The 27,424-nt window shown below is 39.8% G+C and overlaps 2 protein-coding genes across 2 annotated transcripts in view; both read right to left on the reverse strand.

Moving 5' to 3' along the window:
* Window positions 1-5,595, reverse strand: part of LOC104127351 (gamma-aminobutyric acid type A receptor subunit rho2) — a 40,816-nt gene extending 35,221 nt beyond the window's left edge. Inside the window, exon 1 of the mRNA XM_009640016.2 lies at window positions 5,468-5,595. Coding sequence (XP_009638311.1) covers window positions 5,468-5,580 — 113 coding nt within the window. The 5' untranslated portion in view covers window positions 5,581-5,595. The remainder of the gene's footprint in view (window positions 1-5,467) is intronic.
* A 789-nt stretch (window positions 5,596-6,384) lies between these two features.
* UBE2J1 (ubiquitin conjugating enzyme E2 J1) overlaps window positions 6,385-27,424 on the reverse strand; it is a 29,236-nt gene continuing 8,196 nt past the window's right edge. Inside the window, exons 2-8 of the mRNA XM_009640017.2 lie at window positions 24,980-25,053; window positions 23,140-23,271; window positions 22,414-22,498; window positions 20,879-20,984; window positions 18,312-18,441; window positions 14,251-14,382; window positions 6,385-8,410 (exon numbers count right to left, since the gene is read on the reverse strand). Of these exons, the coding sequence (XP_009638312.1) occupies window positions 8,141-8,410; window positions 14,251-14,382; window positions 18,312-18,441; window positions 20,879-20,984; window positions 22,414-22,498; window positions 23,140-23,271; window positions 24,980-25,039 (915 nt within the window). The 5' untranslated portion in view covers window positions 25,040-25,053 and the 3' untranslated portion in view covers window positions 6,385-8,140. The remainder of the gene's footprint in view (window positions 8,411-14,250; window positions 14,383-18,311; window positions 18,442-20,878; window positions 20,985-22,413; window positions 22,499-23,139; window positions 23,272-24,979; window positions 25,054-27,424) is intronic.

A 27,424-nucleotide genomic window follows, 5' to 3' on the forward strand; every position in this document is an offset into this window, starting at 1 on the left:
CAGGCTGGTGAGGAAGCCGTGCTGGGGCTGTAGGCATCTCACAGCCTACACGGACAACCGCACAGCTGCAGAACAGCCAGAGGGGACAACAGCCACAACAGCAGAGGTCACAACTGCAAACATGAACCACAGCCAGGGCACAACCCGAAGGTGAGGGGCGAGGTTTGCTTCTCCGATCTGCTGTTGCCATTTGTGTGTGCGCATGTCCCTCCCTGCTTTTGCGTTTCACATTGCTGTTTCGCCCTGCTGTGATGCTGCAGTGCTGGTGAAAAAAAATCTCAGGAGACATCAAACCTTGCACAACTAGAGGCTGTGCAATGCCCTGGGCGTGTGTTGTGGTTTAACCCCGGCTGGCAACTCAGCACCATGCAGCTGCTCGCTCACTCCCCCCACAATGGGATGGGGGAGAGAATCAGAGGAGTAAAAGTGGGAAAACTCGTGGGTTGAGATAAAGACACGCAAGCAAATCACAGAATCACAGAATCACAGAATGGCAAGGGTTGGAAGGGACCTCGGGAGATCATCTAGTCCAACACTCCTGCTAAAGCATCAAAGCAAGGAATTAATTCCCTACTTCCCATGGGCAGGCAGGGGTTCAGCCATCCCCAAGAAAGCAGGGCTCCATCACACGTAACGGTTACTTGGGAAGGCAAGTGCCATCACTCCGAACATCCCCCCCTTCCTTCTTCTTCCCCCAGTTTCTATACTGAGCAGGACGTTACACGGTCTGGAGTAGCCCTGTGGCCAGTTGGGGTCAGCTGTCCTGGCTGTGCCCCCTCCCAGCTTCTTGTGCCCCTGGCAGAGCTGAGAGCTGAGAAGTCCTTGGCCAGTCTAAGCACCACCCAGCAACAACTAAACCATCAGTGAGTTATCGACATTCTTCTGGTACTAAACCCAAACCACAGCACTATGCCAGCTACTAGGAAGAAAATGAACTCTGTCCCAGCCGAAACCAGGACAACTACGCAGAAAGTCAGCTGACTAAATGCTTCGCCTGACCTTAAATTTCCATGTGTTTATGATGGTTGAGCACGCCTGCCAGCAGCAGCCGCCTCAGCTGGGATCAGCAGACTACTTGCCCCACTGGACCACTGTTCGGAAAAACAGCCTGTGTGCCGAGTTCCATGCTGCCATGCCCTGATGGTCTACTTCCGCTTCTGGGTCCCAACCGCAGGCTGGCACATAGCATGTCCTGAAAATTACGTCTCTCATGAGACACTGCAAATCACTGACCGCTTCCAAAAACCTTGGCAGGACGCCTTTAGCTAACAGAAGCTCAAAGCCACTTCTACTTCAAAAGTGCAGGGGTTCTGCTGGGTGAAGCATGAGGCTTTGCACAACGGTTAGAAGGGAGGAATAAGCAGACTTAGAGCCAGACTGTGTCTGTCTGTCCAGTGCAGAGGCCACTGAAAACACAGCATTCACAGGCACAACCGAGACAGCAAATGTCTCCTGAGCCCTCTCTTCTAGGACAATTTATGCAGAGCAGTAAACATTACCAGAAGCATTGCCAGCCATTTTTACAGAGCAATAAATATTAACCAAAGCACTACTTTTCAGACTTTCTCTTTTTTCTATGTGGAAATTCCATCCAGATGGATAGCCTAGGAGGACTACCGGCATTTGTTTGCAATTCCTGAGATGCAGCCATCACAGAGCTACGGCAGAGTTACCCCGAACCATTTCCAGTCCAGTGCTGGACATGCCAGCAGTACTGGTTTGGCACTTAGAGAGGGGCTGATGCTCCGAGGAAGCTACAAGCAGACGTACGCATGCTCTGTACAGTGTCAGGACTATGCATAGCAAGTCTGACGTGCCCTGGCAGCAGCACACAGCTCCCTGGAAAATCCCAGCTAGCAGCATAGCAGCACAGACAGCCCATCTGACACATACACCTGCACCTTTCCACACTCACACTACCTCTGTCAGCACCAAAGTCTTTACGTCGTCACTAGAAATTTATTCCCTGGTGTGTAGGTAATGCTGGGGCCAACATCCTCTGCCCACCAGTCACTGAGGTGGCTCTGAGGGGTTTTACTCTGCAGTTAATTTATCACTTGATTTCTCCAAAACAGAATGAAATGCAGAATTTATTAATCAATGTATCTTCTATTAGTTATGAGCCCTTGGTTTCCTGTACCATCTGCCAGCTTGTACAGCAGCAAAAATGCTCTCAACTTCATACAAATAGGTGTCACTGAATCCCTTCACCCAGTTTTATATGGGGACCGTATCCCTGGAAAACGTAAAAAACCCCATACCATCAGAGGACGAAGCCAGGAGCTGCTACTCAGTGAGCACACGCCAATTTCCTACGCAAAGCCCAGGCTCTCCAGAGCACAACATGAAGCTGCTCCAGGCAATGGCCTCGGCAACGCTGCACAGCTTTAAGCCATACCACTGTTTTGTGGAAGAGTTGCATTACCAGCAAGGGCGGGGGGCGGGGGGGGCAGGAGGAAGAGAGAATAAACACAACGTAGTTTCTAATCAGGCAAGCGTTACCCATTCAGCACCCTGAGGCACCGCTCATAGAAAAACCAATGCATTACAGTTCAGTGTTAACGTAAAACAAGGGGAGCAATTAAGGAGGTACAGGCAACCCTTAACCCGGCATTTCTTAATTTGGGTTCCTACCTCCACAGCCCTAGCCTGGCTCTACCATATTCCTTTCCCACGAAGGCACAGGCTGAACGACTCCCCTGCGCACACTTGGCAGACAGCTGTCTCGGCGCCTGCGGGACCACTTAGAGTCACAGAATCACAGAATTGTTCAGGTTGGAAAAGACCTTTAAGATCATCAAGCCCAACCGTTAACCTAGCCCTGCCATCCCACCACTAAACCATGCCCCTAAGCACCACATCTACATGGCCTTTAAGTACCTCCAGGGGTGGGGACTCGACCACTTCCCTGGGCAGCCGGTTCCAATGCTTGACAACCCTTCCAGTGAGGAATTTTTTCCTAATATCCAACCTAAACCTGTCCTGGCACAACTTGAGGCCGTTTCCCCTCGTCCTATCGCCCATTACTAGGGAGAAGAGACCAACACCCGCCTGGCTACCCCTTCCTGTCAGGCAGTTGTAGAGGGCGATAAGGTCTCCCCTCAGCCTCCTTTTCTCCAGACTAACCAACCCCAGTTCCCTCAGCTGCTCCTCATCAGACTTGTGCTCCAGACCCCTCACCAGCTTTGTTGCTCTCCTCTGGACATGTTCCAGCAATGCAACATCTTTCCTGTAGTGAAGGGCTCAAAACTGAACACATGATTTGAGGTGCAGCCTCATCAGTGCCAAGTAGAGGGGCACGATCACTTCCCTGCTCCTGCTGGCCACACTATTCCTGATACAAGGAACCCAAACCTGCAGAGCTCTGTGGGCAAGAACCTCTACACAACGCTGAAGTAGTGAACTACAGAACTGAAGATGCCCTGCACTTGCACAACCCAAGCTAGATTCTTGAAACCAGTATAAAGATCTTTAGATCAGACCTTAAAGGACACAAAATATCAAACTCACCAAATGTGGATTCCCAAACACAGGAATAAGTTTTCTTGGCTAACACTTTTACTGTAAAATACATTTACTGTATTTCTTATGGCAAGTCAGCAAGAGGAATACTAAGCAGAAAATGTGATGCAGTTATTAAAAAGGACACTGTTTTCATTTCTCTTATGTGATTAGAAAGCCAGCAGAGGAACTGGTTTTAATTTCCTTTTACTAGGAGAGTCCACTCTTCATTGCTGGTTTAGAGACAACTGGATTTTTTCTATGTAACTGGAAATTTAAGATATCAGTGTCATTGATCCATACACATTTTTTTTTTGGCAATATTGCAGAATTCTCTGTATTTACAATGTTATTCACATTTAATAGCCCCCAATACTTTTATATACTTTTAAATAAGTACATTATTTGTATAGAAAATGTAAATATATATCTACAAAAGACATACAGTTCCTCAGGTTCTACCTGGTTGGAAAACTGTTCATTAAAATCATTATTTCACAGGAGACCGAATAGTATCACTCGTTCTTTACAGTAAATTCTTCTATATAAATAATCACAGCAGTGCTTTGATTTCCACTCTATCACAACTTCACAAAAACAGTGGCACTGTGGAAATCGTACATCATCTTTGCAATGTTTAAATAAAACTACAAATTTTTCAAACAACTTACTAACCCAGAGACTGGCACCACTTTTGGATAAAGTCACGTTTAAAAGAAAGATTGATACTATTTTGTTACTTCGAAGTAGATGGTCTCTACTACACGTGACTGGTTTGCAAAAAAATGCTACTGCTGAATCCTCCCTATTTCCCAGAACACAGACTTGGAAAAAAATTCCGAGTTAAATGAAAGATCTCTGTCAGTAACGGAGATTCTGTGGAAATCAGTGGCAAAACTTCAGTTGGCTGTAGGATCTCAGGCTCAGGCCCTAGCTGTTTCAGCTTTGTAACATTTGTGTCATTAAAAGCATATGCTGCTGTATTTTTCAATAAGTAGTATAAATCTGAGAGCAGATGAGGTATTCTTTGCTTTCAGTTGCATCACAACATGTCCTTGTAAAACGTTCAAGTAACGACAGTCCCTATAAATAAAAGCCTTGACTGTCAAACCAAAAAAGCCCCACCAAAATAAATGAAAAGATGAAGGTTTACAGCCACAGTGAAGCCATTTAGTAAGATGGATTAACCCAATTTTATTTTTGAGCCCTCTGAACAATGGACAATCTTGTAAGATATAATTGCCACTGGATGACATAACTGCAAAAAAGGATAACATACTCTGGATGGACTGACAGGTTTGGAAGATTATCTTTTCCAACGTAAACCTCCGGTCAAATCTCAGCAACAGTAAATCTAATAAACTTTACTAAGACCTTTAACTCTTTCCTGTGCCTTTGCTTGACTTTAAAATACATATTTTTGTAAAGTTTTCATGTATTTCTTCAAAATATATTTTTAATTTTACAACCCCTGGGTAATTTCCAGGGATTTATATGTTATTAGTCGATACCATACATGCTAACCAACACCCCCACCTCAAACTGCTGGAAAATAAGATGCCATTTCATGTGAGTGTAAGTAGCACAGACCTCCCGGCAAGCACAGTAAATAGCCTGCTCTTGAAACAGTGCTGGAACAACATGCAGATCTGAACATCTCTATTAATTGCAACTTCTCTTAATTCTCTCTGTAATTCACATATACGACTAAGAATATTTTTACCAAGCTGCAGTGGTCAACTTACCTGCAAAACCTGCCTCGTTCAGAGTTAATTATCATTCAACGTGTCCATTTAGAGTTAAAACTGAATATAGTATCAGACACTAGTCAAAAAACATCGTCTATAAAGCCGTTTGCACATAGAACACACACAAAGGCACTGACAGGGCAGATTTTTCTATCTATGTAGCAATGTATTTATAGCACTACAGGAAGAGAAACTTAAGCATTTTAAAAACCCCTTACCTTGCCCTCTGCACCTCCAGCTGGCTCGTCCACCTCCTCCTCCTGTGCTTTCTGCTTTCCACAAGAAGAAGTAAGCAAAAGATCAATAAAAGGAGTTTTGCAAAATAAGGCATCTTGCTGGAAACAGGAGTCGAGCACTCTGCGCTCCAGTAACCTCCTGTAGCACAAGTCCCCCGGGGTTTAAACATTGAATCAACTCTAATTCCGGCGTCGCGTGTTCGTCGGCGATGGGTGGTAGGAACGCTGCTTTCCCGACGTGATGCTTTCGACAGGCTTTCAGGGGCTTCTCACTCAAAGCTTTTCCCTCATCACCGCTTAATGATTGGCCATTACTCATGAAGTTTGCCTCACCAAACATTTCCACTGGGTCCTAAAGGATATTTACTAAAGCCATTATATAAAAACCCGCAATTCTGCACGCCGGCTTTTTTGCTCAATCCCCTAATCTCAGGACAGTGCTATCCTTCTGCCAGACAGTGTAAAACCGGGCTGTCCCTTTTCATTAGGCTTTCCAGATTTTCTGTTCCTTCCCGTGGCATCTTTTTCGACTGGAAACCGCCTGTGCTGTGCTTCAGACATGTATATCATTGCAAAAAGGTACATATTTTGATGGTTTGAGAGAGCAGCTGAGATTTTATTTTCCAATTTAGTCTGGCTCTCGACGCTGTTGAAGATAAAAGATGAGCTATTCCCTCTGAAAATGATGCTTTTATTTACTGTTAACTTTTAAAGGAAAATTAAAACACAGTAACCTCCAAAGTATCTACACATGCAATGGACTCGTTACATAAATCAAGTCACCATTAATATTTATTTTTTTCAAATAGGTATTTGCACAATCAGGCATTTTGACCTTTATTTTTTAAAAAAAGTTTGAAATAAAAAGCTACAAAGCAGCTATTTCTTTAATCACACGGAAAAGGCTGTTTTCAGAAACCATTTGCAGCTTATTTTCTCATCACCCCCTCAAAGGGCAATGTAGACTGCCTCTCTGCAGAAGACTTAGCTGCTTTACTAATAACCAGCATGTGGCACAGGTACGAGAGCAAAAGTTTGCTTGGCACAGCAGTGAGTCTCTAGGAAAAGCAAAGCACTTTCAGAACAAAGCATCCAGAGGAGCAAGAGGCTCAAACCCCAGCAAAGCCATCTTTTGGGTCAGACCTCTTCCAGAACTCTCTTCTGTGAGCCCAGGTTTGCAATACTTGAATAGAACAGGTATTCGAGCAACATACCAACTAGGAAACACAGGATCTGGAGAGGTTTTTTGGGTTTTGGTGTGGGTTTTGGGGGGCTTTTGTGGTTTGTTTAGGGGTTTTTTTTTCACTTCTAATGAAATAAATATCCAAATTAGGTAAAACCACATCAATTAATGTATTGCCATCAGATTGTTCTGCAGCGGAATGTGTAAGCGCTGAGCTGGCTGAATAAACGTGTTTGACAGCAATGAAATGAAAGTTAGCTAGATCTCATTGTCTTTGAAATAAACATACTAAAATACATTTAAATCTGATCAATAATAAAAGAGGAAAATGATCCCACTGACTGCATTCTTCTACTTCACTGCAATACTTAAACATTCAGAGACAAAACCTCTCAAAACCCTAACAATTGCAGGTCTATTGCTTGTGTATGTGATCTCACAGCACTCACGAATATTACCAGGGCCCAATATCGATTTTAGGTTTAAAAAAAAGTAACAAAAAAACCCAAACAAAAGGCCATGTGATACTTGAAACATAACCAAAGACTGGCTTGAAACTCTTTATTATTACGAAGGTTTTAATAAATATTTCTCTTAAGCACGTTCATATATATGAGAGTTTAAGCATAATAAGGTTTAAATTTTCTTTAGTAAATAAAATCGCATATGAAACATTCAGTTCAACACATTATGAATATTTCTGGTATAATTAAAAGACAATAGCACTGGGTAAATAATTATATTACATATTTATAACTATTGCAGGAATAGTTTTATATCGTCTTCAAATTTAAAAAAACCAAGATATACAATTGAGAGTATCAGAAGAGGACATTCAAATCTTGCAAAAGATTATCCAGTCTTTCTTCCAAAAAATAAAAATCAAAATAACTAACGAGTAGTTTTCTGGCCCCTTCTTTGCCCCCCTACTCCTTTCCCCCTTTCACATACACAAAGCAGCATCACAACCAATTTGTATGTGTCCCCCCTCTAGAAATGTGTCATGGTAAATAAAAGTTGTTACAAAACTGTATCCTCCCTAAATTAAGAGTTCACCGGACACAAACACATAGTAGTGTTTCATTTTAGAATTCCTTCTCCAACGTGAAATCTTACACTAACTTAGACGGGGTGATTAATTGCATTTATGTTCCATAAAAAAACAGTGAATCAACCACTTTTTTAAATTGCCTTTTTCTAGTTGACAAACTGACTGCCCTCCCACATGCCTTGATGTTACCATTCCACCGCACTGCTTCTCCAAGTATCTAGTGGGCACGCAGTTAACACTGGTTGTAGTTAAACGTCCAACTTTGCTTTTCTTACATGTAATGTATCTGTAGGTACATTAACATTCATAAGGACTTAAGCATGAATACGAAAAGTAGCCTTTGTAAACAGTTCTCATGTCATACCCAATACAGAATGTTCAACGAAGCATTCAAGCCACTGCTATTACAACAGAAACAACCTTATAACTCAAATATATACTCATTAGCCAAACATATTCTACGAAATATAAGAGCTGCCAGTGCAAAAGTCAGAAGGACAATCAGAACAGTTGATCCCGTCTGGTTCATGTTGACTCTTGGTTGCTGTACCCGATTAAAGTCAGTTGAAGTCGGAGCCCGCCTCTGACTCTGCTGCTGGGCACGGCGCTGCCGTGGACTCATAGACGTGTTCGTGGACACAGGCGGAGCATGCTCTTGACTGGCTGCTGCACTGCTGTTTGGAGTTTCAGACTAAAAAGGAAACATGGAGAGTTGTGAGGCAAGACAGTGCATAAGATTAGCAAGGAATAAAATCATTAGGACTACAATGCACTCTTCAGATAACTGTTAATGCCTGAAATCCTGCTAATACATGCCACTAGTAATTACAAGACTGTTATATCCATCATTTTTGTCCATACGCTATCATGAGAAGTCTATTTCAAGCTGCAAATTAGCAGTTCTAAGGACAAGAAATGTCTCAAGAAAGTCTGTCAAACGATATTTGAATTCTAGATGCGTTCCAAATCAAGATATTTCAGATATTTTTGCCTAAGATTTGCTTAACTCTTTGCAGTTCACGAAATCTTTAATAACCCTCCAGATAGTTAAGTCTCTGAGGATTTGTAACATCACCTGTACTGAAGGGGAGACAAGTTGGGGAGGGCAGGAAAAGGAAGGAGAAAAGTCCAGACAACTCTAGCTAAGCAATGCTGCACTGCTTCCTGCGGACAGCGGGCTCCAAAAGTCCACGCATCACCACCACTGGAAAAAACACAACGAAAACCCTGAACACAAAACACCCAAGTGATTCCAGCACAAATTATTGTGCATTGTACCTATGCATGCACACACCTATTGCCCTCTACTGGTCAAACGTCAGTCTACCATTATCCGTAGTAATAAACATCAACGTTGGCAACTGATGTTCAGCTCAAGAGAGTATAATTCTGAAGGAAATCATTAGTCAGTTTGTAAGATTGAAACTAGGGGTTCTGATATTCCACCAGCCTAATCCTGCTTGCAATACTGAAAGGCTCAAACTACCAATGTTTTAATATTAAAAATAGTGACACAGCACAGTTGTTGGAAATAAAAAATTTGACAAGGTTTAATTTTGAAGTGTTTAAAAAAAGTTTCTTTGACGAAAAGTCATTTTTTGAAGTCTTCTTTTCTCTTCTCAGAACAATTTTCAGGTGTTCCCACTTAAAGCAACCTGCAGCTATTTTCCAGAGTTAGCTTTCCCTTCCCCCTGCCTTCTAAAAGATTGATTACAGCAGGTAAAATGAGGATTCTGGACATTTTATATTTGCTTCCAAACAAAAGCCTTTTAATGGACACAATATCCGTAACCCTAAGCACTGTTTTGGCCAGCTACTATACCCACAAAAGATATCCTTTCCACATGGCCAGATACGGAATGTTCTCAACTGTGTATCAGGTTTGATGACCCACAAGACAGTAAGTAGTACGTGGTCCTGTGACTCTTTGGCCACATATTCTGCATGTGGCAGAGGCTCTCCAAACTTTGACCTAGTTAGTGATTTAACCAGCCCAGGGAAGAGACCTTCCTTTCCTACCTCCTCCTCACCATCATTTCCCACTGTTTGTTATCACCAAGGGGGTACTGATGTAATTACTCACCACATTTGACAACTTGCCTGTTTACACAGGTTTCTTGCCTAAGCAAGCAAGCAGCTTGGGTAGCTTCAAAGAAAAATGTTTTTAAAAGATTTATTTTATCAGCAGAGACAGCCAAGAACACCACGCGCAGCTTGCCATGATTTCCACTACACTGCAGAAGAAAGTCATTCTGCTTCATACTGAACCCACTTGAAAGCTACCCATGCCAAGAAAAATAAAGACTTAGGGAAGCTGAGCCTTTGAAAATGAAGTTCCTAGGTTCATCTATGCTCCCATCTTTCAGAAAGGGAAAGGGAGAGAAGTGAATTGAGGAAGCAAGAACTGCAAACTCTGCAGGCAAAGTGTTACTCTTCTTAAAGTAGCTTTTAAAAAATGGGAAAAAAAGCCTAGAAATATTCCTGAGTCTTTATACTTATTAACTAAAGTAACTAGCACTAGCTGTCACACACCTGGGTTTCTTCCCAATGCTGAAAATTTCAAATTTCAGAATAAAACAGAAAGGCCCTGTTCTGAATGAGACAAGGCACTGTACACTGACCTGGATGGAGCTGTAATTCACTGACAATTGCAAGGCTTTAAATTATTTTTTGGAGGAAATTATACAGATGCACCAGGGCAGCAGAACACTGAGTGCCTCACTCAAAGTGTAGCTAATCCACTGCCCTGGGATTCTGAACAAAATCAATGACCAAGTATCAGCAGACATGCAGAAGCAAGTTAGGTAAGAAAGGAGTGATCATTGCCCGATACAAATTTAGGACCAGATGCTAGCGTATCTTAAAAAATATACACATCTAGATAAAGATTTTTTTGTTTGAAGACTTAATCATTAAGAATCCCCAAAACGGCAGATGTGTTTTAAATTAAAAAACCCTGCAATCTTCTTGTCTTCACTTACAGCAAGTTCTTAAATTCTCCTTAAGCAAAAATGTCAAGATTTTTAGACTAATGCAACACCTCACATGACACAATTTCCATCCAATTTTAAGTCATTCTCTGCCAAACCATACTGGAAAGGTTGGGGATGAGGGATTAATAGACTAAAATTAAAAATATTTCATAAGAGCTACATTGTAGCCACCTTTAGCATCTGATCTTTACAATCATTGAATATGCACTTGATGTGCCGTATTATTTCTGAAGCTTCGGAAACTGTTAGGACTCGTAGAAAACTTCGCTCCAAAGACATCTGAGCTTGCTAAGTAAGGCTAGTTTAGTAAAATGTACATATATTAGGATTAACAAAACGTTCTCTCATATAACAAAATGAAAGTAAGGAATTTACACTATGTTCAGTCTACTGAAGGATGGTAGCCACCACATCACTTACGTCTGCAGGCTATTATTTTAAAAATTTTTATCAGAATGTTGGAAGTATTAAATAATCATCTTGGATGACATGTTTTAAAAATATAGCAAACTCTGGGAAGTACTAGGTGAAAAGCATGGTGAAAAGTCATCTTCATCATCACCGCATGCTGTGCTGCAGAGACAACCTCTATCCCTCTGTCTGCTTTTTAAACAGCAGGAACTCAGGAAATACTCAACATTGCACTGGGAATGTATTTAGTCGTCAGCTAGAGAGCAGACCAAAGTGGACACTGTGGTAATTTTAAGTGTGGCAATCAAGATACTGGCTGTTGGTCTGGCAACCAACCGGGGGAGGGAGGGAAGTGACCTAGAAGATGAGGTCTGGCAGGAAAAGCCCGTAAGTCAAGAACACTGACTGCACTTCCCCAACAGTACAGACACATCCCCCCATGCAACAATTACATCACACAGTCAGTCTCTTCACAGGCAAGTGTGGAATTGGAACAAGCATTGGAACAGGCTGCCCAGAGATATGGTGGAGTCACCATCCCTGGAGGTGTTCAAAAAATGTGTAGACATGGCACTTCGGGACGTAGTTTAGCAGGCATGGTGGTGTTGGGTTGAAGGTTGGACTTGATGATCTTGGAGGTCTTTTCCAACATTTATGATTCTATGATTCTATGAAAAATCTATAAGACTGAAGTACTGAATAACACAACAGTTCACATTATGATAGCATTGCTGTTAATATAACAACTGGCATCACTAAAACACAAACTGCTATTTCAAATTGAGTTTTGAAATATAAAAAATATGCTTTACTGAAATACTGTAAGTCTTTGCGCTTCTTTAGTTGGTGAGGCTATACTCCTTTTTCTAAGTGAAAGCTGACAGAAGGGAAAGTTAATTCAAAATATCTTTTTTCCAATGGAATGAGAAATTCTCTCTTTGGAAATAAGGCCCCAGGTGGAACAGGGGGAATGGACTCAAAGCCACATAAGAGACCCATTTCGGTGTGCTCTTCACACAAGAATTCAGTTAAACCTATCCCAGGACGGGTATCACTGTACTTACAGTTGTCCTACCATCAATTCATTGCAAAAATCTCTGTCCTTTCAAGCAGCTTAAATGTAAAAATCATGGAGTAGACAATTGTTGCTGGAAAGAACAAACTTGCCCATGAAGAGCCTGTAGATTGGTTTTCACATAGCCTTCAGATTCCCTCCTCTTTGCCTACAGGTAGACCCTTTCCTTAGCACCTGTTTACCAGCATGTTTTTAATGAAACCTGGTCGCAACTCTTCCAAGAGCAGAAGAAAGGTAACACTCCATTCCTTCCTGCACGATTACTGCTGGGTTTTTTCCTCTGTATTGTGTAGCAGGACATAAAGTCTCATGACTTCAGTTAGGCACATTGAATCTACTATACCAGAGGTAATTATGCAAGCTAATACAAGGATTCAGCATTGGGTCTACCTCTGCCCTTTTTGCTCTCAAAGGGCAGAAATTTCAAGTTCACAACAGCAAATTTTCTACAATCACTTTTAATTAAACACACATTGGTGGGGTAAGTGGTTAACATTTTATGCAAGACGAGAAGAAAAATAGTTTTGATGTTGCCCGCATCTAACACTTACAACTTAGTAAGGTAGAATTAGGTCTTCACACAACAAGAACTAACCCAACAAACTGATTTCACACATGCAAGCAGCCCCGCTGAGTAGAAAGGCTCTGAGGTTTGCATGGATACTCTTTCATGCCTATTAGCAGATCAAGGCCTCCGGCCCTCTACTCTGAGAAGATTTCTATTAACCTTTGCACAAATAAGAACACAAAAATAGCAAGCTCCAATTCTTTAAAACAGTCTTCCTTGTTACACATTTCTTTCCTCCACCGTGTGGCTCTAAGTTTTCACTCCCCAATGGCTCCAGAAAATTCCTAACACTCAAAATGTGGCAGCTCAGAAACACAGGTATTGCCTCAAACTCAGACTATCAATCATGAGTGTGACAGTATGATCCCTTAAATCATAAATCCACTTTTCATCATTTACAGTTTATCACATATAAATTTATCTTTACATACATTTATACATTTAAAGGTCTCATTTCACATAGGACTGTTCTGCTGAAAATTAAGTTAATATTTACTTATTAAATCAGCATAACCAATTAAACTAAATTTCTTAGAAATGGGATTAATCAAAAAAATCAGTCTCTTTTCCCTCAAGAAAACGCCATCAATGCCATGGTATTTTGGCTAGTTCTACTATACGAGCCAGGATTTGTAATAAGAAGAATAAAATAAAATGGTTTATTAAATCCTGAACAATCCGGAAAAATCCTTATTGTGGGGAAAAAAAGTATGCTATTAGCATGTTTATATTTCTACATAGCTTGAAAATATGTTGCAGACATGCAACAGATGGTCTGACGTTATTTGACGTGTTTTCGTTTTTTTAAACGATCTGCAGCCCCATCCTCTCTAAAAAAGACAGCTTAGCTGGGATTTGCCTGCAATTTATCAGTGAATTTAGATTGCATTTGCCACAGTAGTAACAGCAGCTGCCTTGGCCCACCACCAGGCCTCGGTCACTTCCGAAACCATTATGTAAGCCCTACACCTCGCAGTATTAAAACATAAGTGTCACACTTCAAAGGGTAAGAACATTTTAGTCAGATTTACTTAAGAGGTAAGAAAAACCAGGAAGATATTCTTGATTAATATTTGAAGCTACAAAGTATCACTGAAACATTTTTTGCTTCTGGCTAAGAATTCTATTGCAAAAACCTGTGATATATTATGTAGACAGTAAATTGTAGTACTTCAGACACCGAAATATTTTAATGAACTGTTAACCCATACATTAAAGAAACTACCAGGAACAAGAATTGCCAAGAGAACATTATTAATCATTTTTAAGAGAAGGAAGTGAAAGCAAAGAGATTGCTATTTCTAAAAGTGATTCAGCATACTATTTGCTAAAGTTTACGCATAGTTTTTATATAAAAGTATGCAGAAGTTCTAGAAGAAATGTATGAACTACATACTCTTAATGAAGCCTCCAATCAGCTTAATAGATTTCAGATTCAGACTGTGCCTGTACTTGCACTGATAAAGCTCAAAGACGGACCGTACCGTTGCACTTGTTGGATCCTGGAACGCTCTAGATGCACCATCCTCCGGGGGCTCACGTGAAGCTGCAGAGTGGTTCAATCCTAACGTGTTTGAGGGTCCAGCATCAGACTTCCTGGATGAATTGACTTCTGCCTACAAGGAGTACATACATACGCTTCAGAGACAAGATCAAAATAGCTCCAAAAAGATTTGGCTTATTTCGGAATGTGTATTTCAATGTATGGAGAATATGAGACTTAGTGAAATATAATAATCAAATACGCTAACTGCATTTCAATTACACACCAACAGGTTCAAGAAATTCTCATACTTTAGAAATAAGACTACAGATGTGCAAACATCAGTTTAAAAAACAATTTTAAGTTTGTTTGCACATAACAACAGGTATAACATTCAAAAAATGCACAGATGTATAGAGCAAAAAAGAAAATTCTTTAGAAGATCCAGGACAACATTATGCCAGAAATAACACCATTTTTTAAAACTTCTGTTTCTCATGTCATTAAGTGAATGCTGACTACTGTTGTTACAAGTGAACTAATATAGCCTGTTTCTCAGCAGGGCTAACTAGCCTCCGGTAAGTGCTAATTTAATGTGGCTAAACTGGTTGTAGTACTGAAGTTGCCTCACAGCCAGAGTGGGCATATATGCAGCATGGCACTACACTGTGTCAGGCACGCATACCTCAGTTTCCAGTATTTAAATTTCAGGACAAGCAGAGCAAAAGAAAAAATACAAGACTTATAATACTGCTTTTGTACACATCTATAAAATGTCTAATAAGCATAAATTCCCACAATTTAGGTTTCACGCTTTTGGAAATTTGAGACAAGAGGTCAGTAGTTACATGTAGAAGATCACAAACAAACCTCCTGTTAAAATAGTATATATGCCTGCAATAATCCCTTGGGAACGGAAAAGGACATGGCATCATAGTCCTGAACTGAAACACTTCAAAATTTATACATATTAAAAAAAAAAAACATGACCAGATCAATTTTTATCAGCAAGCAAGTCACCCCCCAAGTCATGTATCCAGATCTCAATTTATTACAAAGATGACAATTCCAAATGTAATACCTGTCTTCAAGTGCAGATATAAGTAGTGGTAGTAGTAGTGAGAAATACAAACACTGTATTAGAAACCAACCAGTTATGGTGATAACAAGATCACAAGATCATAATATTCTTTCATGACACTATTTTATGTGAGAAAAATAACTTCCCTGTTTCTTGATGTATGTAATCTCAGGAGAATCCGAAAAATATGTCACTGAAACAACCTGAAGATGTATTTAAGATACAAAACCCCTTATAATCTGACAACACTGCTTTCCTTTTGCACTTGACTATTAGGGACTCTAATATTAGACAGGACAAATGATGACTCAAATATGGACCAGCAACAAAGCAACACAGGATTATGAACAATTTAGGCTGGAAGGGACCTCTAAATGTCACCTGATCCAACCCCCTCCTGAAAGTAAAGTCATGTTCAGTCAAGTTTTGAGCATCTACAAAGCTGGAGATTCCACAGCCTCTCTGGGTGGTCTGCTCCAGCATGTGACAACCTGCAAGATGAATTTCCCTTTCCTGTATCCAGTTCTAAATTCCTTCCCTAGAACCTGTGACCACTGCTTTTCATACTTCTGCTTTTTCCAAGAAGAGCTCATTTCATCCTTACTGTTAATCTCTATAAAGCACATACGCTATAAAACGTTCATTTGATTTATTTTAGTTTATGAAAGTACTCAGTCTAGTATGCCAGACTGAAGTCACACTAACATTCAAAAAAAATAAAGCACTTGAAAGTTCCCAAAATGGAAATATCTTTTTTTCACCTAGTCTCTCTTTTCTCCAGCCCTTACCTCTGCTTCCAGAAAAGCTGGAGAGAACAAAGACATCAAGAAAAGATGATCAACATATCTAAATGTAATAATGAGGGTCAGTTGAGAATTAATTTTACTGCAAAATATGCCTTGTGATGGCAACATGTAGATAAACCATATTGTTTTACAGTAATGCATATTCTATTAGTCATCTATCTTTTCTCTTTTTCTTTTAAGTGGAATGGAATTTATCATATATAGCACCTGAAATGCACAAAACAATTTGCCAGTCAATGAAAAGCTGATTTTAAAAAAAACTAATTTCCTATCAAAACAGACAGGAACAAAGGGGGAGGCTCACAGAAGCAGGAAAACTGTAACGAGGAATTGGGGTTTGTTATTTTTTTCTCCTGATTTTCATATTCCTTCCTTAATACCACACATGGCTTTTTTTTTTAAAGTTACCATTTTGCTTAAGGCTGGTATGAGATAATTTCTCATAATCCCAGGATCATCTAGAAAAAGTTAGGAAATCTCTTCTTTAAGGATCAAGATAATGCAGAGATTGCTACTATGTTTGCTAGTAGAGAGGCGCTCTCAAATTATACGCTCAGTCAGCAATCTGATGTTAGATCTTACCCCACAAATTGACATGGAATATACCCAAATGATTAAAAACTTTTGTATTCCCTGCCGGTAATTCGTACTATTAGTTTACTACAAACACATCAATCGAATGCCTCACCCTAACATCAGTCAAACAAACAATAACACAGTCAAGCAAAGCAGAGAAGCAGGAAGGTTAAAAAAACCCAGTCCCTAAAATTTTATTTGAGAAAGGGTGGGAAGGTGCAACCACAAGACAGAACTGATTTACCTTGTAAAAAACCCACAACGGATTGTAAAAGGCTGTAGAAACCTGACGCTTTTGTTTATTTTTCCCTTGCTGAGTGCTTGTTCTTAGGAGGTGGAGTTAAATATGTGGATACATGGAATGCACCAATATTCTTTAGTGACTGATGTCCCTAAGTCTTTCATCTTAAAACTGAAAAAGGTATGAAATGTTAGCTAAGAGTTCTTCCTTAAAGAAAAAAAAATTATACTCTGATATTTCTGCAACTTCTGTGATGATTAGCAGTTCTTAAGTAAAAATTAATCCTACACTTTTTAACCCTTATATATTGTAAAAAAGCCTAGAGCAGGCAATCCATTGCTTCTCCGAGTAGCTCAACTTTAAAATTCCGTCCCTGTATCTCCTCATCTTTATAAAATATTTTGAGATGTTTTTATCATCAGCGTTATTACACACAGACTATGTCAACATGTCTAGATGTGAGACTGCACAGGAATATGCAGGTCCTGCAAAACTGGCAGTAACGCTCAGTAGCAGGCATTCTTAACTCTCATGGCACGCACAAAAAACCAAATAATCTTTAGGACAGTGTTAGGAGAACATTGGTGATAAAAGGGGACATATTAGCACCCCTGACTTTATTGAGGATGTATTCTGCACCAATGCCACATTATCATAATATATTTCACTGTAGTTCCCTGCCCTCATGCACAGCAGTCTTCCTTAGTGGCTGATTTAAGAGTTTAGTGGAAAACCCAGTGAAAAACAACACTGTGCATGCAAGACATGCAATTTTCTAAGGCATGTATTTGGCTAAACAAGCCTTACTTTCACTGAAACACAAGCTAGAGAACACATTTTTGGGTAACAGCAACTTCCATACCAGTTCAAGTTTCAGTATCTTCAGGTGCAGAGTAGTTCAAAAGAATTTGCAACCATTTTTCAGTAGGAATATGTTTTATTCCTTCCATAAGCCAAAAAGAGAAAAAAAAAATCACAAAGGAAAAAAATTCAGGTTAGCTTTGCCCAAACTTTCCTAATGCTTTTATGATAAGACTAATTCTGGAGAATTTAATCAAGTTATTAGTGACTGAAAACATGGAAGTAAAAGCAATAGTTATGCAGTTCTTACCACAGTGCTCACCACTGAAATTAAAACTAATCAATCACTGCTTGAGATGCACAATTTATTCATTGGCACATTGTCAGAGATCCACTTCTACTTTTCTCTTTCAGACTGTCTTAAAAAAACAGGTTTCCACATAGTGATTGATGAACGCTTATGGAACGATGAACCTTTTCTACAATTTACAAGTTTTTCCCCAATATTTTTTTTTAATTCTATACAACAGAGATAAGAGTTTAAACAGTGACTTCACCTTGAAGCTAATTTGTCTGGCAAGTTCTTTAGCCTCCTTGTCGGCCTGGCTTGACACGCTTCCGGATGTTAGTGGTAAGAGGGCTGTCTTCATAGATGTGCCACACATTTCACAACAGAAGTCTTGTGACCTGGCCACAAATGACATAGCTCAGAATAGCGTGTTCTCATAATGCTTCTGTGTGCTTGTTTAAACAAACTATTTGCAAAACAATCCACAGAGAGACAAGTGATGTCAAGACCAGTAGCTCAAAAATACTTCCTCCCCTGCTCCAAATCACACTATCTTGAAAAAACGTGTTGAGAATTACCTATACTGCAAATACACATTCTGTCATGTCATTTAGGAATATATTAACTGACCTGCATATTGTTATTATCTATACTTTATTAATAGTTTGTTACTATTTTAAAACTTACTTTATATCCACAGCAAGCTAAAATTGTAAGTTATAAAGATCTAACTATTATTACAAATACTAAATTGGACCCAGGAGCTTGCACCTCAACTGCAGGAATTTCAGCTTCTGCAAGAGTATTAACTCTCCTCTCATGAACACATAATTTGTTTATAGGGCACACTCCAGGCAGCTCTCCAAGCCAGTAAGAAACCACACCTCCTTGACAGTATGGTATCAAGACCAACCCACTAAACCCTACCTCTCAGCAGGGTTAATTAGCTTTGACTCAGTGCCATGCTAACAGGAAAGTTGCAGCTTCAATTGGCTCAGAGTAGAGGCAGAATAAGCTCACATCTGCCTGCAAAATAAGGTACTATTTCAGTTTGGAGTACAGTAACTCTGCTTATAAGATAGGGATATGGTCTTTCAAGTACCTTCTCCTCCCCAGATGGGGAAAGGAGAAAGACCAAAAAAACCCCACAGGTATAAGATTTCATTTAAGGATAATCACAGAAGAGTTGAAGTTGAGAGGGACCTCTGGAGATCATTTAGTCCAGTCTCCTTGCTCAAAGCAGGATCAAGCAGAGCATGTTGCTCAGGTGTTTCCAGTCACATTTTTAATACCTCCAAGGATAGAGACTCCACCACCTCTCTGCGCAACCTGTGCTAGTGCTTTGGCCATCTTCACAGTAAAAAAAGTGTTTTCTTGCATTCAGATTGAATTTTCTGGGTTTCAGTTTGTGCCCATTACCTCTTGTCCTGTCACTGGATGCCACTGAGAAGAGCCTGGCTCTGCTTTCTTTACACCTTCCTTTCATGTATTTGTACACATGGATAAGATCCCCTGAGCCTTCTCTTCTTCAGGCTGAACACTCCCAGCTCTCTTAGCCTCTCCTTGTATGAAACATGTTCCAGCCTCTCAATCACCTTTGTGGCACTGCACTGGATTTGCTCCAGTAAGTCCGTATCTTTCTTGTACCCTGACCTGGACACAGCCCTGACCTGGACCCAGCACTCCAGATGTCTCACCAGAGCTAAGTACAGAGGAAGGATCACTTCTCTCAACCAGCTGGCAATGCTCTTCCTAATGCAGCCCAGGACACCATTCACCTTCTTTGCTGCAAGGGCACATTGCTGCCTTGTGATCAGCTTCGTGTCCATCAGGACCCCCAGGTGCTCCCCTTCCAAGCTCCCTTCCGGATGGTTGGCTGGTGTTATTCCTCCCCAGGGACAGAACTTTGCTTTTCTCTTCTTTGAAGCTGATGAGACTCCTCCAGCCTGTGAGGTTCCTCTGGGTGGCAGCACAACCTTCTGGTGTATCAGCTAGTCCTCCCAGTTTTATATCATCTGCAAACTTGCAGAGGGTGCACTCTGCACCACCATCCAGGTCATTAATGACACTGAATAATAGCACTGGCCCCAGTATCAACCCCTGGAGTACACCAGTAGTGACTGGCCTGCAGCTGGACTTTATGCTGCTTACCACAACCCTTTAAGCCAGGCAGCTCTGCCAGTTCTTAATCTGCCTCACTGTCCCCACTTAACCTAGGCTGCACTTCCTGAGTTTCTCTATGAAGATGGTAAGGAAGACAGTGCCAAATGCCTGGCTAAAGTAAAGATAAACATCATCCACTGCTCTCTCCTTGTCCACTAAGCTAATCATTTCATCATAATCACAAATCTAATTTGAAGTTAATTTCCTAGAACTCATTCAGAAGCAGTTGCTTCAGATTTTTTTTTTGCTGTTGCTTCATTATTATTATTATTATTATTTATTTAAGGGAAATGATGCATCATTGTTTTGGTTGTTTTCTCCCCCACTTACACTCACTATCAATTCCATCATACTCATTTTCCCTCCACACTGCAATTACCACTGTATCACAATGTTAATTACATCTCTAAGCCTGAATTTCGGACAAACCTCTAATTTGACCACACAGTGCTGGAAGGAACACAGCTTTCTCAAAGCATTTTATTTGACCACAAGTTCTGAGTTAGCACAATGTTCAGGAAAAAAAATATACAGAAGGCATAGAACTTTTTTTTTTTTTACATTTGGAATAAATGCAAGAGAACAGACCGAAGTGACTTACTTCCTACTCAATGCCTTACCCTAAAAGAGAGTACATATGTATGTACCTACAGTAATAAACTTAGTGCTTACTTCTTTGCAAGAGCTCTTCTTTCTTCTGGTGTATAATCTAGAGATCCTATTGCTCCTTCACCTTTGGTTGGCATAAATCCAATAATGGCTAGTAAAGCTGTTCTTACTAAAATGGGAAAACAAAGATACAAACAAGGTTGCAGAAACAACTGTTAGTTTATTTCATTCTACACTCATTATAGAAAAGTTTTCTGCCTACAAAACTTCATTTTGTCCAAAGGAGTAGTCTGAATTTCATACAAGCAGCAACCGGGTTTTTTTGGTACACAGCAAGGCTTCATTTTTTAAACTTCGCATTATAAATTAAAGGTAAGGCCTTATTCTTCCATCAGCCAACACAGAGAACAAAAGTTGTTGCAAAAATGTTTCATCTGTATAAAGATTAGAGTTCCAGACTTTAAAAATGCGTTCTGAAGAAAAAAAGGTAAGGCAGAATTAACATATAAATGGGGGGAAAAAAGAAGAGGATGATTCATAAAGCGTTCTTCTTCTTGTGCGTGTTTTCCATTAGATATGAATTCTGCAATTTAGTGCACACAAGCTCAGTGGTTTTCTTTTTGTGCAATGTACTGCAGAATTTGTTCCTTTTATGTCATCGTGCTGGGGAAGGAGCTTATTTAAATACTAATAACAGCTCATAACAGACTAGTCAACTAATACATCTCTTCTGACAATATCTATCCTTCAATTTAGTTTTACATAGTCAAGAAATTTAAGAATTCAAGAGACTTTGCTAGTGGATTTGGTAAACATATATCACATGAAGATAAGTACCACAAAATAGAGATAGGATATTTGCACCTCCTACTTAGAAGACAGTATTTTCTACTCTTTAAAAAAAGTAAGAGACACTACAAAAGTTGAAGAGTGGTCTACTAGAAAATTCCCAAGATCTCATCAACATATTTTAAAAGTGCAACTGATACCCAAAGAAATTATTGAGGTACTGTACTCAGCAAAACTAATATTATATACACACAGAAATACTGCCTTGGATGAATTGTGCCAACGCTCACTTTCTGTGATAATGAAATTTTTACAAAAAGGTAGAAAACATTCTGTTATTCTGAACTCGGACCACATTGTCTTTCCTCTTGAATGTTCAGAAGTACAGCATCAGACTTAGAGGCTGACCACACTCCCCTCTATAAATATTCAAGCTGGTTTTAGTGATTATACAAAACCAGGGTAAAGTAATAGGATTTAAAGTACTTTCATAAGAACAATTAAAAAAAAAAAAACAAAGAATAGTCTAAGTAGTCTGAGAATTCTTAATGTTTGTGCACCCAAATAAATAAGATCTTACCATCACGCCTCAGTTTCTCAACCCTTTCACCCTGCATTTATTTAATACCATTCCCAAATCCTCCTATGTCGCTCTTTCATGACTACATTTCCCAAATTCTCCCATACTTTTACTCCCTCAAAATCTGTCTCCTTTTCTACTACAAACTTTCTTTGTGAGATTTTTTTTTTTCTGTTTAAAGATCTAGTTTCTTGATGGGGGTAACATTTTCCAAATAATTGTTACTTACTGCTCCATGAAGGCTGCCATGTTTCAGGATGATGCCCTGAGATGCTTAGACAAATTTTCTTCCCCACTTCAAACCTGCCATTTGCCTTCAGAGGAAGAGGGAAGATATAATAAAACTCTCAGGTTTTGGTACAAGTTATAAAAATCATCATCAAACAAATCTATATGCAAACAATACTTGATAATTATATTACCAGCAACCTCAAAAAACTGTCATTCAGCTTTCTGAACAAAGTAGTCTGCCATCTGCCTATATTCATGCATTAATAAACCCTTAACTGATACCTCACATGTCCCAATGTGACATGGTGGCTTGCCTGTGGCTCCTGTAACCCATGCAGAGAGCTTGAAAAGCTACAGCTCTATGAAACTATGCACAAATGTGGGCCTTCGCCCCAAACCATAGGTCTACCTTCCTACATATGACCAATGTCTCCAACAGAGACCAAGAGGGCCCATGGAGACAACAGAAGGTTAGACAATCACATCAGCAACATGAGATTTCCTGAAGGAAACTTCCATTTATTAGGTGCAAAACTTCATGTAAGTACAGAATACCAAAGTCACCTTGGAAGACTTCTGGTCTTAAATAGGCAGCATTATTAATAGGCAGCAGTACTATGCCACCTTTCTTACAAAAATAACATTAAATGCCAAGAATCTCTCTCTCAAGAGACCTACGGTTAAATTGATCATGTAAAAAGGAAAAACTGGTAAACATGCTTACCGTCAGCAAAATAATGCTGGGTGGTTTCATGGGATATTCAGGTGGTAGTACTATTCGCCCATGATAAATCCCTCCATCGAAATCTGAATCTGGAGGGCCTCTAACAGTAAAGTGCCATTCAAAAAGATTATCCTAAAATGCCCCCATCAAAGGGAGAAGAAAAAAAAAAGCGTGTCAAAGAAGTAGACAACTAAACACCATTTTCTTGAACAAGGACAGGCTAAAGAAACAGTGCACAGAAGTTTTAAGAAGACAAAATCAAATGGAGAGTAAGACAACCAACACAGTACCAAGATTCTGGTTAAAAGGATAAAATATTGTAGCTTTCTGGTAATTTTCTTACACAATGGCTTTGTTGAAACCCTCAAATTCATTATTCAAGCCCTTCACTCTAGCTGTATCAATTATGACAAGAATTTTATTACCCGACAGATGGAAAACTGAGTCAACTAAGGGAAAAGTGGGTCTTTGCCCCAGTGAATAATAATTTCTGGAGAACTGAGGGGAGACCCACCCCAAGAAAGAACATTAACGACAGCCTCCCCAAAGCCCCTTCCATGCCCAAGTCAACACAGGGATTTGACTCACACCCCAGAGAATTCCCATTCTCTTTTGAGCAATTTTGAAACAGCTACTGTGCCTTCTTGCACAACAGGTACACTTTGAAATTTAGAATATTATTTTCAATGGACATATAACTAACTTCCCTTTAAGCATTATTTCTTTGGGGTTCTGTGTTTGGCTTTGTGTATCAGATTTCATGACGCCGACAACTTCCTGAATATTTACAAGCAGAACAAGTCCTACTGTTAGGACAGGAATCCAAATGAGGCTTGCTCTCAGTGAACGAGGTCTCTAAACTAATGCTGAACACCAGTATCACAGGGCTTTGACTGGCCACCTAGTTACAATTTTTTCAAGGATGGGAGGTAACTGTCAACATTTCCAGCACTTCCTTTCACCTACCACTGTTCTCTTCCCAGAAAGTCACTGTTCTAACCCAGAAATAAGACCTTCGCTTAAATTACAGGTAACAGCATGAATTAAACCTTACATTTCTCCACAGAAGGGGAAACACAAGGTACAGACAAAAACTAGTCAATAATAAAGTATTTTTGTAGCACCTAGGAACATGCTATTTTCTGTAAGCATGTTAAACGTGCTACACATTTTTGTGAACAGCTAAATCAAACCCCCAAACTGAATACCACAGAACATTGCCTTTTTTATTATTCCAGTGAAATCAGAAGGGGGGTCCGTTTAAGCTTCTAACCACCAGACCACCACTGTCATCTCAGCCTAAAAATTAACTGGGTGTTTAGAAGACTTCAAGAAGGTACCACTTAAGTGGAATCTAAGCATTCTCTCTTGCAGTGCATCCAGAATTGAACCCATTTACATTTTTCACAGGTTTTTTGTATGCAAAATAGTGAATCCTCATAGATACCTAGGTTTAAGTGTTTTGTTGAGCAACTTGGCAACTGAGCCAGATGTCAGGTTTGGGTGTAAAAAGTTTAACTGAAACATGATACATTTATGTGGTCTCAGGAAGGAGGAGGGGCAGGGGAATAAACATATTATACCTGTGCAATAAAATTACTCAGGTGCAGTGTAAAACCGGTATTATGTACTTTCACTAACAACCTGGAACTACAATACCATTAAAATGGAATTCTGCTGTTGATTTCCATCATAGGAAAAAAAGAACTGAAGCCATTTTAAAAGGTCTCCTAGTATCTAAATAAGTACATTTTAAATACGTATGCATGCAGAGAACTTAGAATACATATTAAGAACACAGCCTAATTAGAAGCTCTTGCAAACATATAGAGAAACAAACCTCCAAAGGCTGTGCATGATAATGATCTGTAGGATCCTTCAGTTCTGCAGCTTCTTTCATCAAACGTTTGACAGCTGAAAAAGAGAAAGTGTAAGACATGAAAATAAAGAAAAAAACTAATACGTACTGCATACAAAAATACACCAACATTTCTTGAAGACCTCCTTTCAGCTAACTAATCTTTTTCAGCGCATCCCAGCTTCTTCACTGGAGTTAATAATCCAAGACAATAAAAATTACTCACACTGAATAAATCTTTAAATGAGTTATACAAGCACAAAGTTATGAAAAATATGTTGCATGGTCACAGTTTCTCAACACTGAACACTGGGACTGAAGTAGTTTTACGTTATTAACTGCACCAAAGACATGAGGAAAAACAAAGGTGTCATTAATGGAGTTTCAGACTTTAAATACAAGATATACAAGACTAATAACCTCAATATATTATCATAAAGGACATCATGTGCATCTGTAAACAACTGCTGAAAAGCTTTATCCTGACACCTCCTGTGCCTATTACACAACCACTCCCTTAATTATTCCAAAGTAGTGACCGGACAAGGGGGGCAATGGTTTTAAACTGAAAGACGGTTGGTTTAGATTGGATGTAAGGAAGAAATTCTTTATGATGAGGGTGGTGAGATGCTGGAACAGGATGCCCAGAGCAGTTGTGGATGCCCCATTTCTGGAAGTGTTCAAGGCCAGGTTAGATGAGGCTTTGAGCAACCAAGTCTAGTGGAAAATGTCCCTACCCATGGAAGAGGGGTTGGACTAGACGAGCTTTGAAGGTGCCTCCCAACCCAAATCATTCTGTGGTTCTATTTCCTCATTGCTGAAAAATGCCAACAGACAGGCTGCAAAGAACAGCCTGGAACGATAAAGGTTCATTCTGAGAATGTGTGATCCGGTGATGAAAGCATTAAATTGTTTCTTCTTTAAGCATAGCTGCAGTACTCATGAACGTAGTCCCTCCTTTGGCTACTGAAAACCACAATGGAAGAAACAAACGTAATTCACAAAGTCTGCCTGCAACAAGTACGTGACATTCTTATCCAAGCTTCATTAAAGAGTTTTGATGCAAAATACGGTATTTCAACCCACTTAAAATCACACTGAGTCATCTGAGTAAACTTTTGGCAATGGCAATTCTGAAAAAAGTGGATAGTTTGGGCCCATTCAAAATAAAGAACTGCAAACTGTCAATAAAATCAAGAAGTATCACTAATTCAGCCAAAAAATTAAAATCAAGACATTCAATTGTTGAAGACACGTTTTAGAGACAAAATAATCAAGGGTTTTTTTAATGCGGCATGACTGTCAGCATGAAAAATACCCACGCTTTTGCAGGTACTCTTGGAAACAATTCATCATAATGTTCAGTGCAATTAAATACTGAGGAAATTAAGTTTCTGAGCTAACTCTCGAGAGCGAAGGAGGGTTCCCGCCCTGGCAAGAGGCACGGGAGCTCTCCACTGTTCTGGGGAGGAAAGGAAAGAGCGGGTGCTATGGGCCAGAGGCTCTGCCTGACAATCTGCCTCTTGTATTGCACCAAACTTACCCAATTTTTTGGGAAAGCAAAATGTGGATGTTAAAAATCTGAGAATAAAATTTAAAGCCACCAGCTTGCTTTAGAATTGAGCAGTGTTGGAATACAACAACCAATGAGCAAAATTTGGGTAATGTATGCAGGTATGATTTGTAGATATACTTCTGTCAAAAACTGTGTCCTGATCAAATCCTACTTCTTATTAATGTTTACCTTGAGCTATCCTGAAATTCCTGTTCAACACAACTGCGTCTCTTCGATATACCTTGAAGTCATGTTGAAGTAGTACTGCTACCACGCCCAACTAGACTAGTCTGCACCTGGTGGCCCAGGAAACCCTTCCATACACAGAAAATGCAAGTGATCAGTCTTCATAAATGTCAATATTACTGCTTAAAGAGATGATGGGATTTGAACACTGTCGTTGTTCTCTTTGGAAAATATTATGCCCTATTTTTAAAAAATCTGTTATTGCAAAAATAAAAATAGTCTTAAAATAAAGCAATTGTATTTAACCTTACAGAGCTTTGTTTTGTTAGTAGTCTTCTGCATTTAGTAAGGAAGGATTTTAATTCATTTTCACATTATCAGTGAACAGTACATGTGGCAATCAAATAAGCTAACAAAGGTTATGTAAACATAACACACAACATTGCAAGGGGATTTACTTCAGCGTAACAAAGTTGCATAACTTTTGCTCGCTTGAAGTTTAGAAACTCTGTTACAAGTTCCCGCTCCCTCCAACACTCAAAAATCAAAAACCTGTTACAGGCGTCCTGAAGATTTGCCACAACTTGCCTAAAAAAGGGAACGGTACTCAAGTACAAAAGCTCAATAGGAGAAACAGCCAGGCGAGGGGAGTGGTAGAGGTGAGGTGGGTGACACTGCCATCAACC

This window comes from Egretta garzetta, unplaced genomic scaffold, assembly GCF_000687185.1.
Source record: "Egretta garzetta isolate BGI_Z169 unplaced genomic scaffold, ASM68718v1 scaffold76, whole genome shotgun sequence".
Classification (NCBI taxonomy): Eukaryota; Metazoa; Chordata; class Aves; order Pelecaniformes; family Ardeidae; genus Egretta; species Egretta garzetta.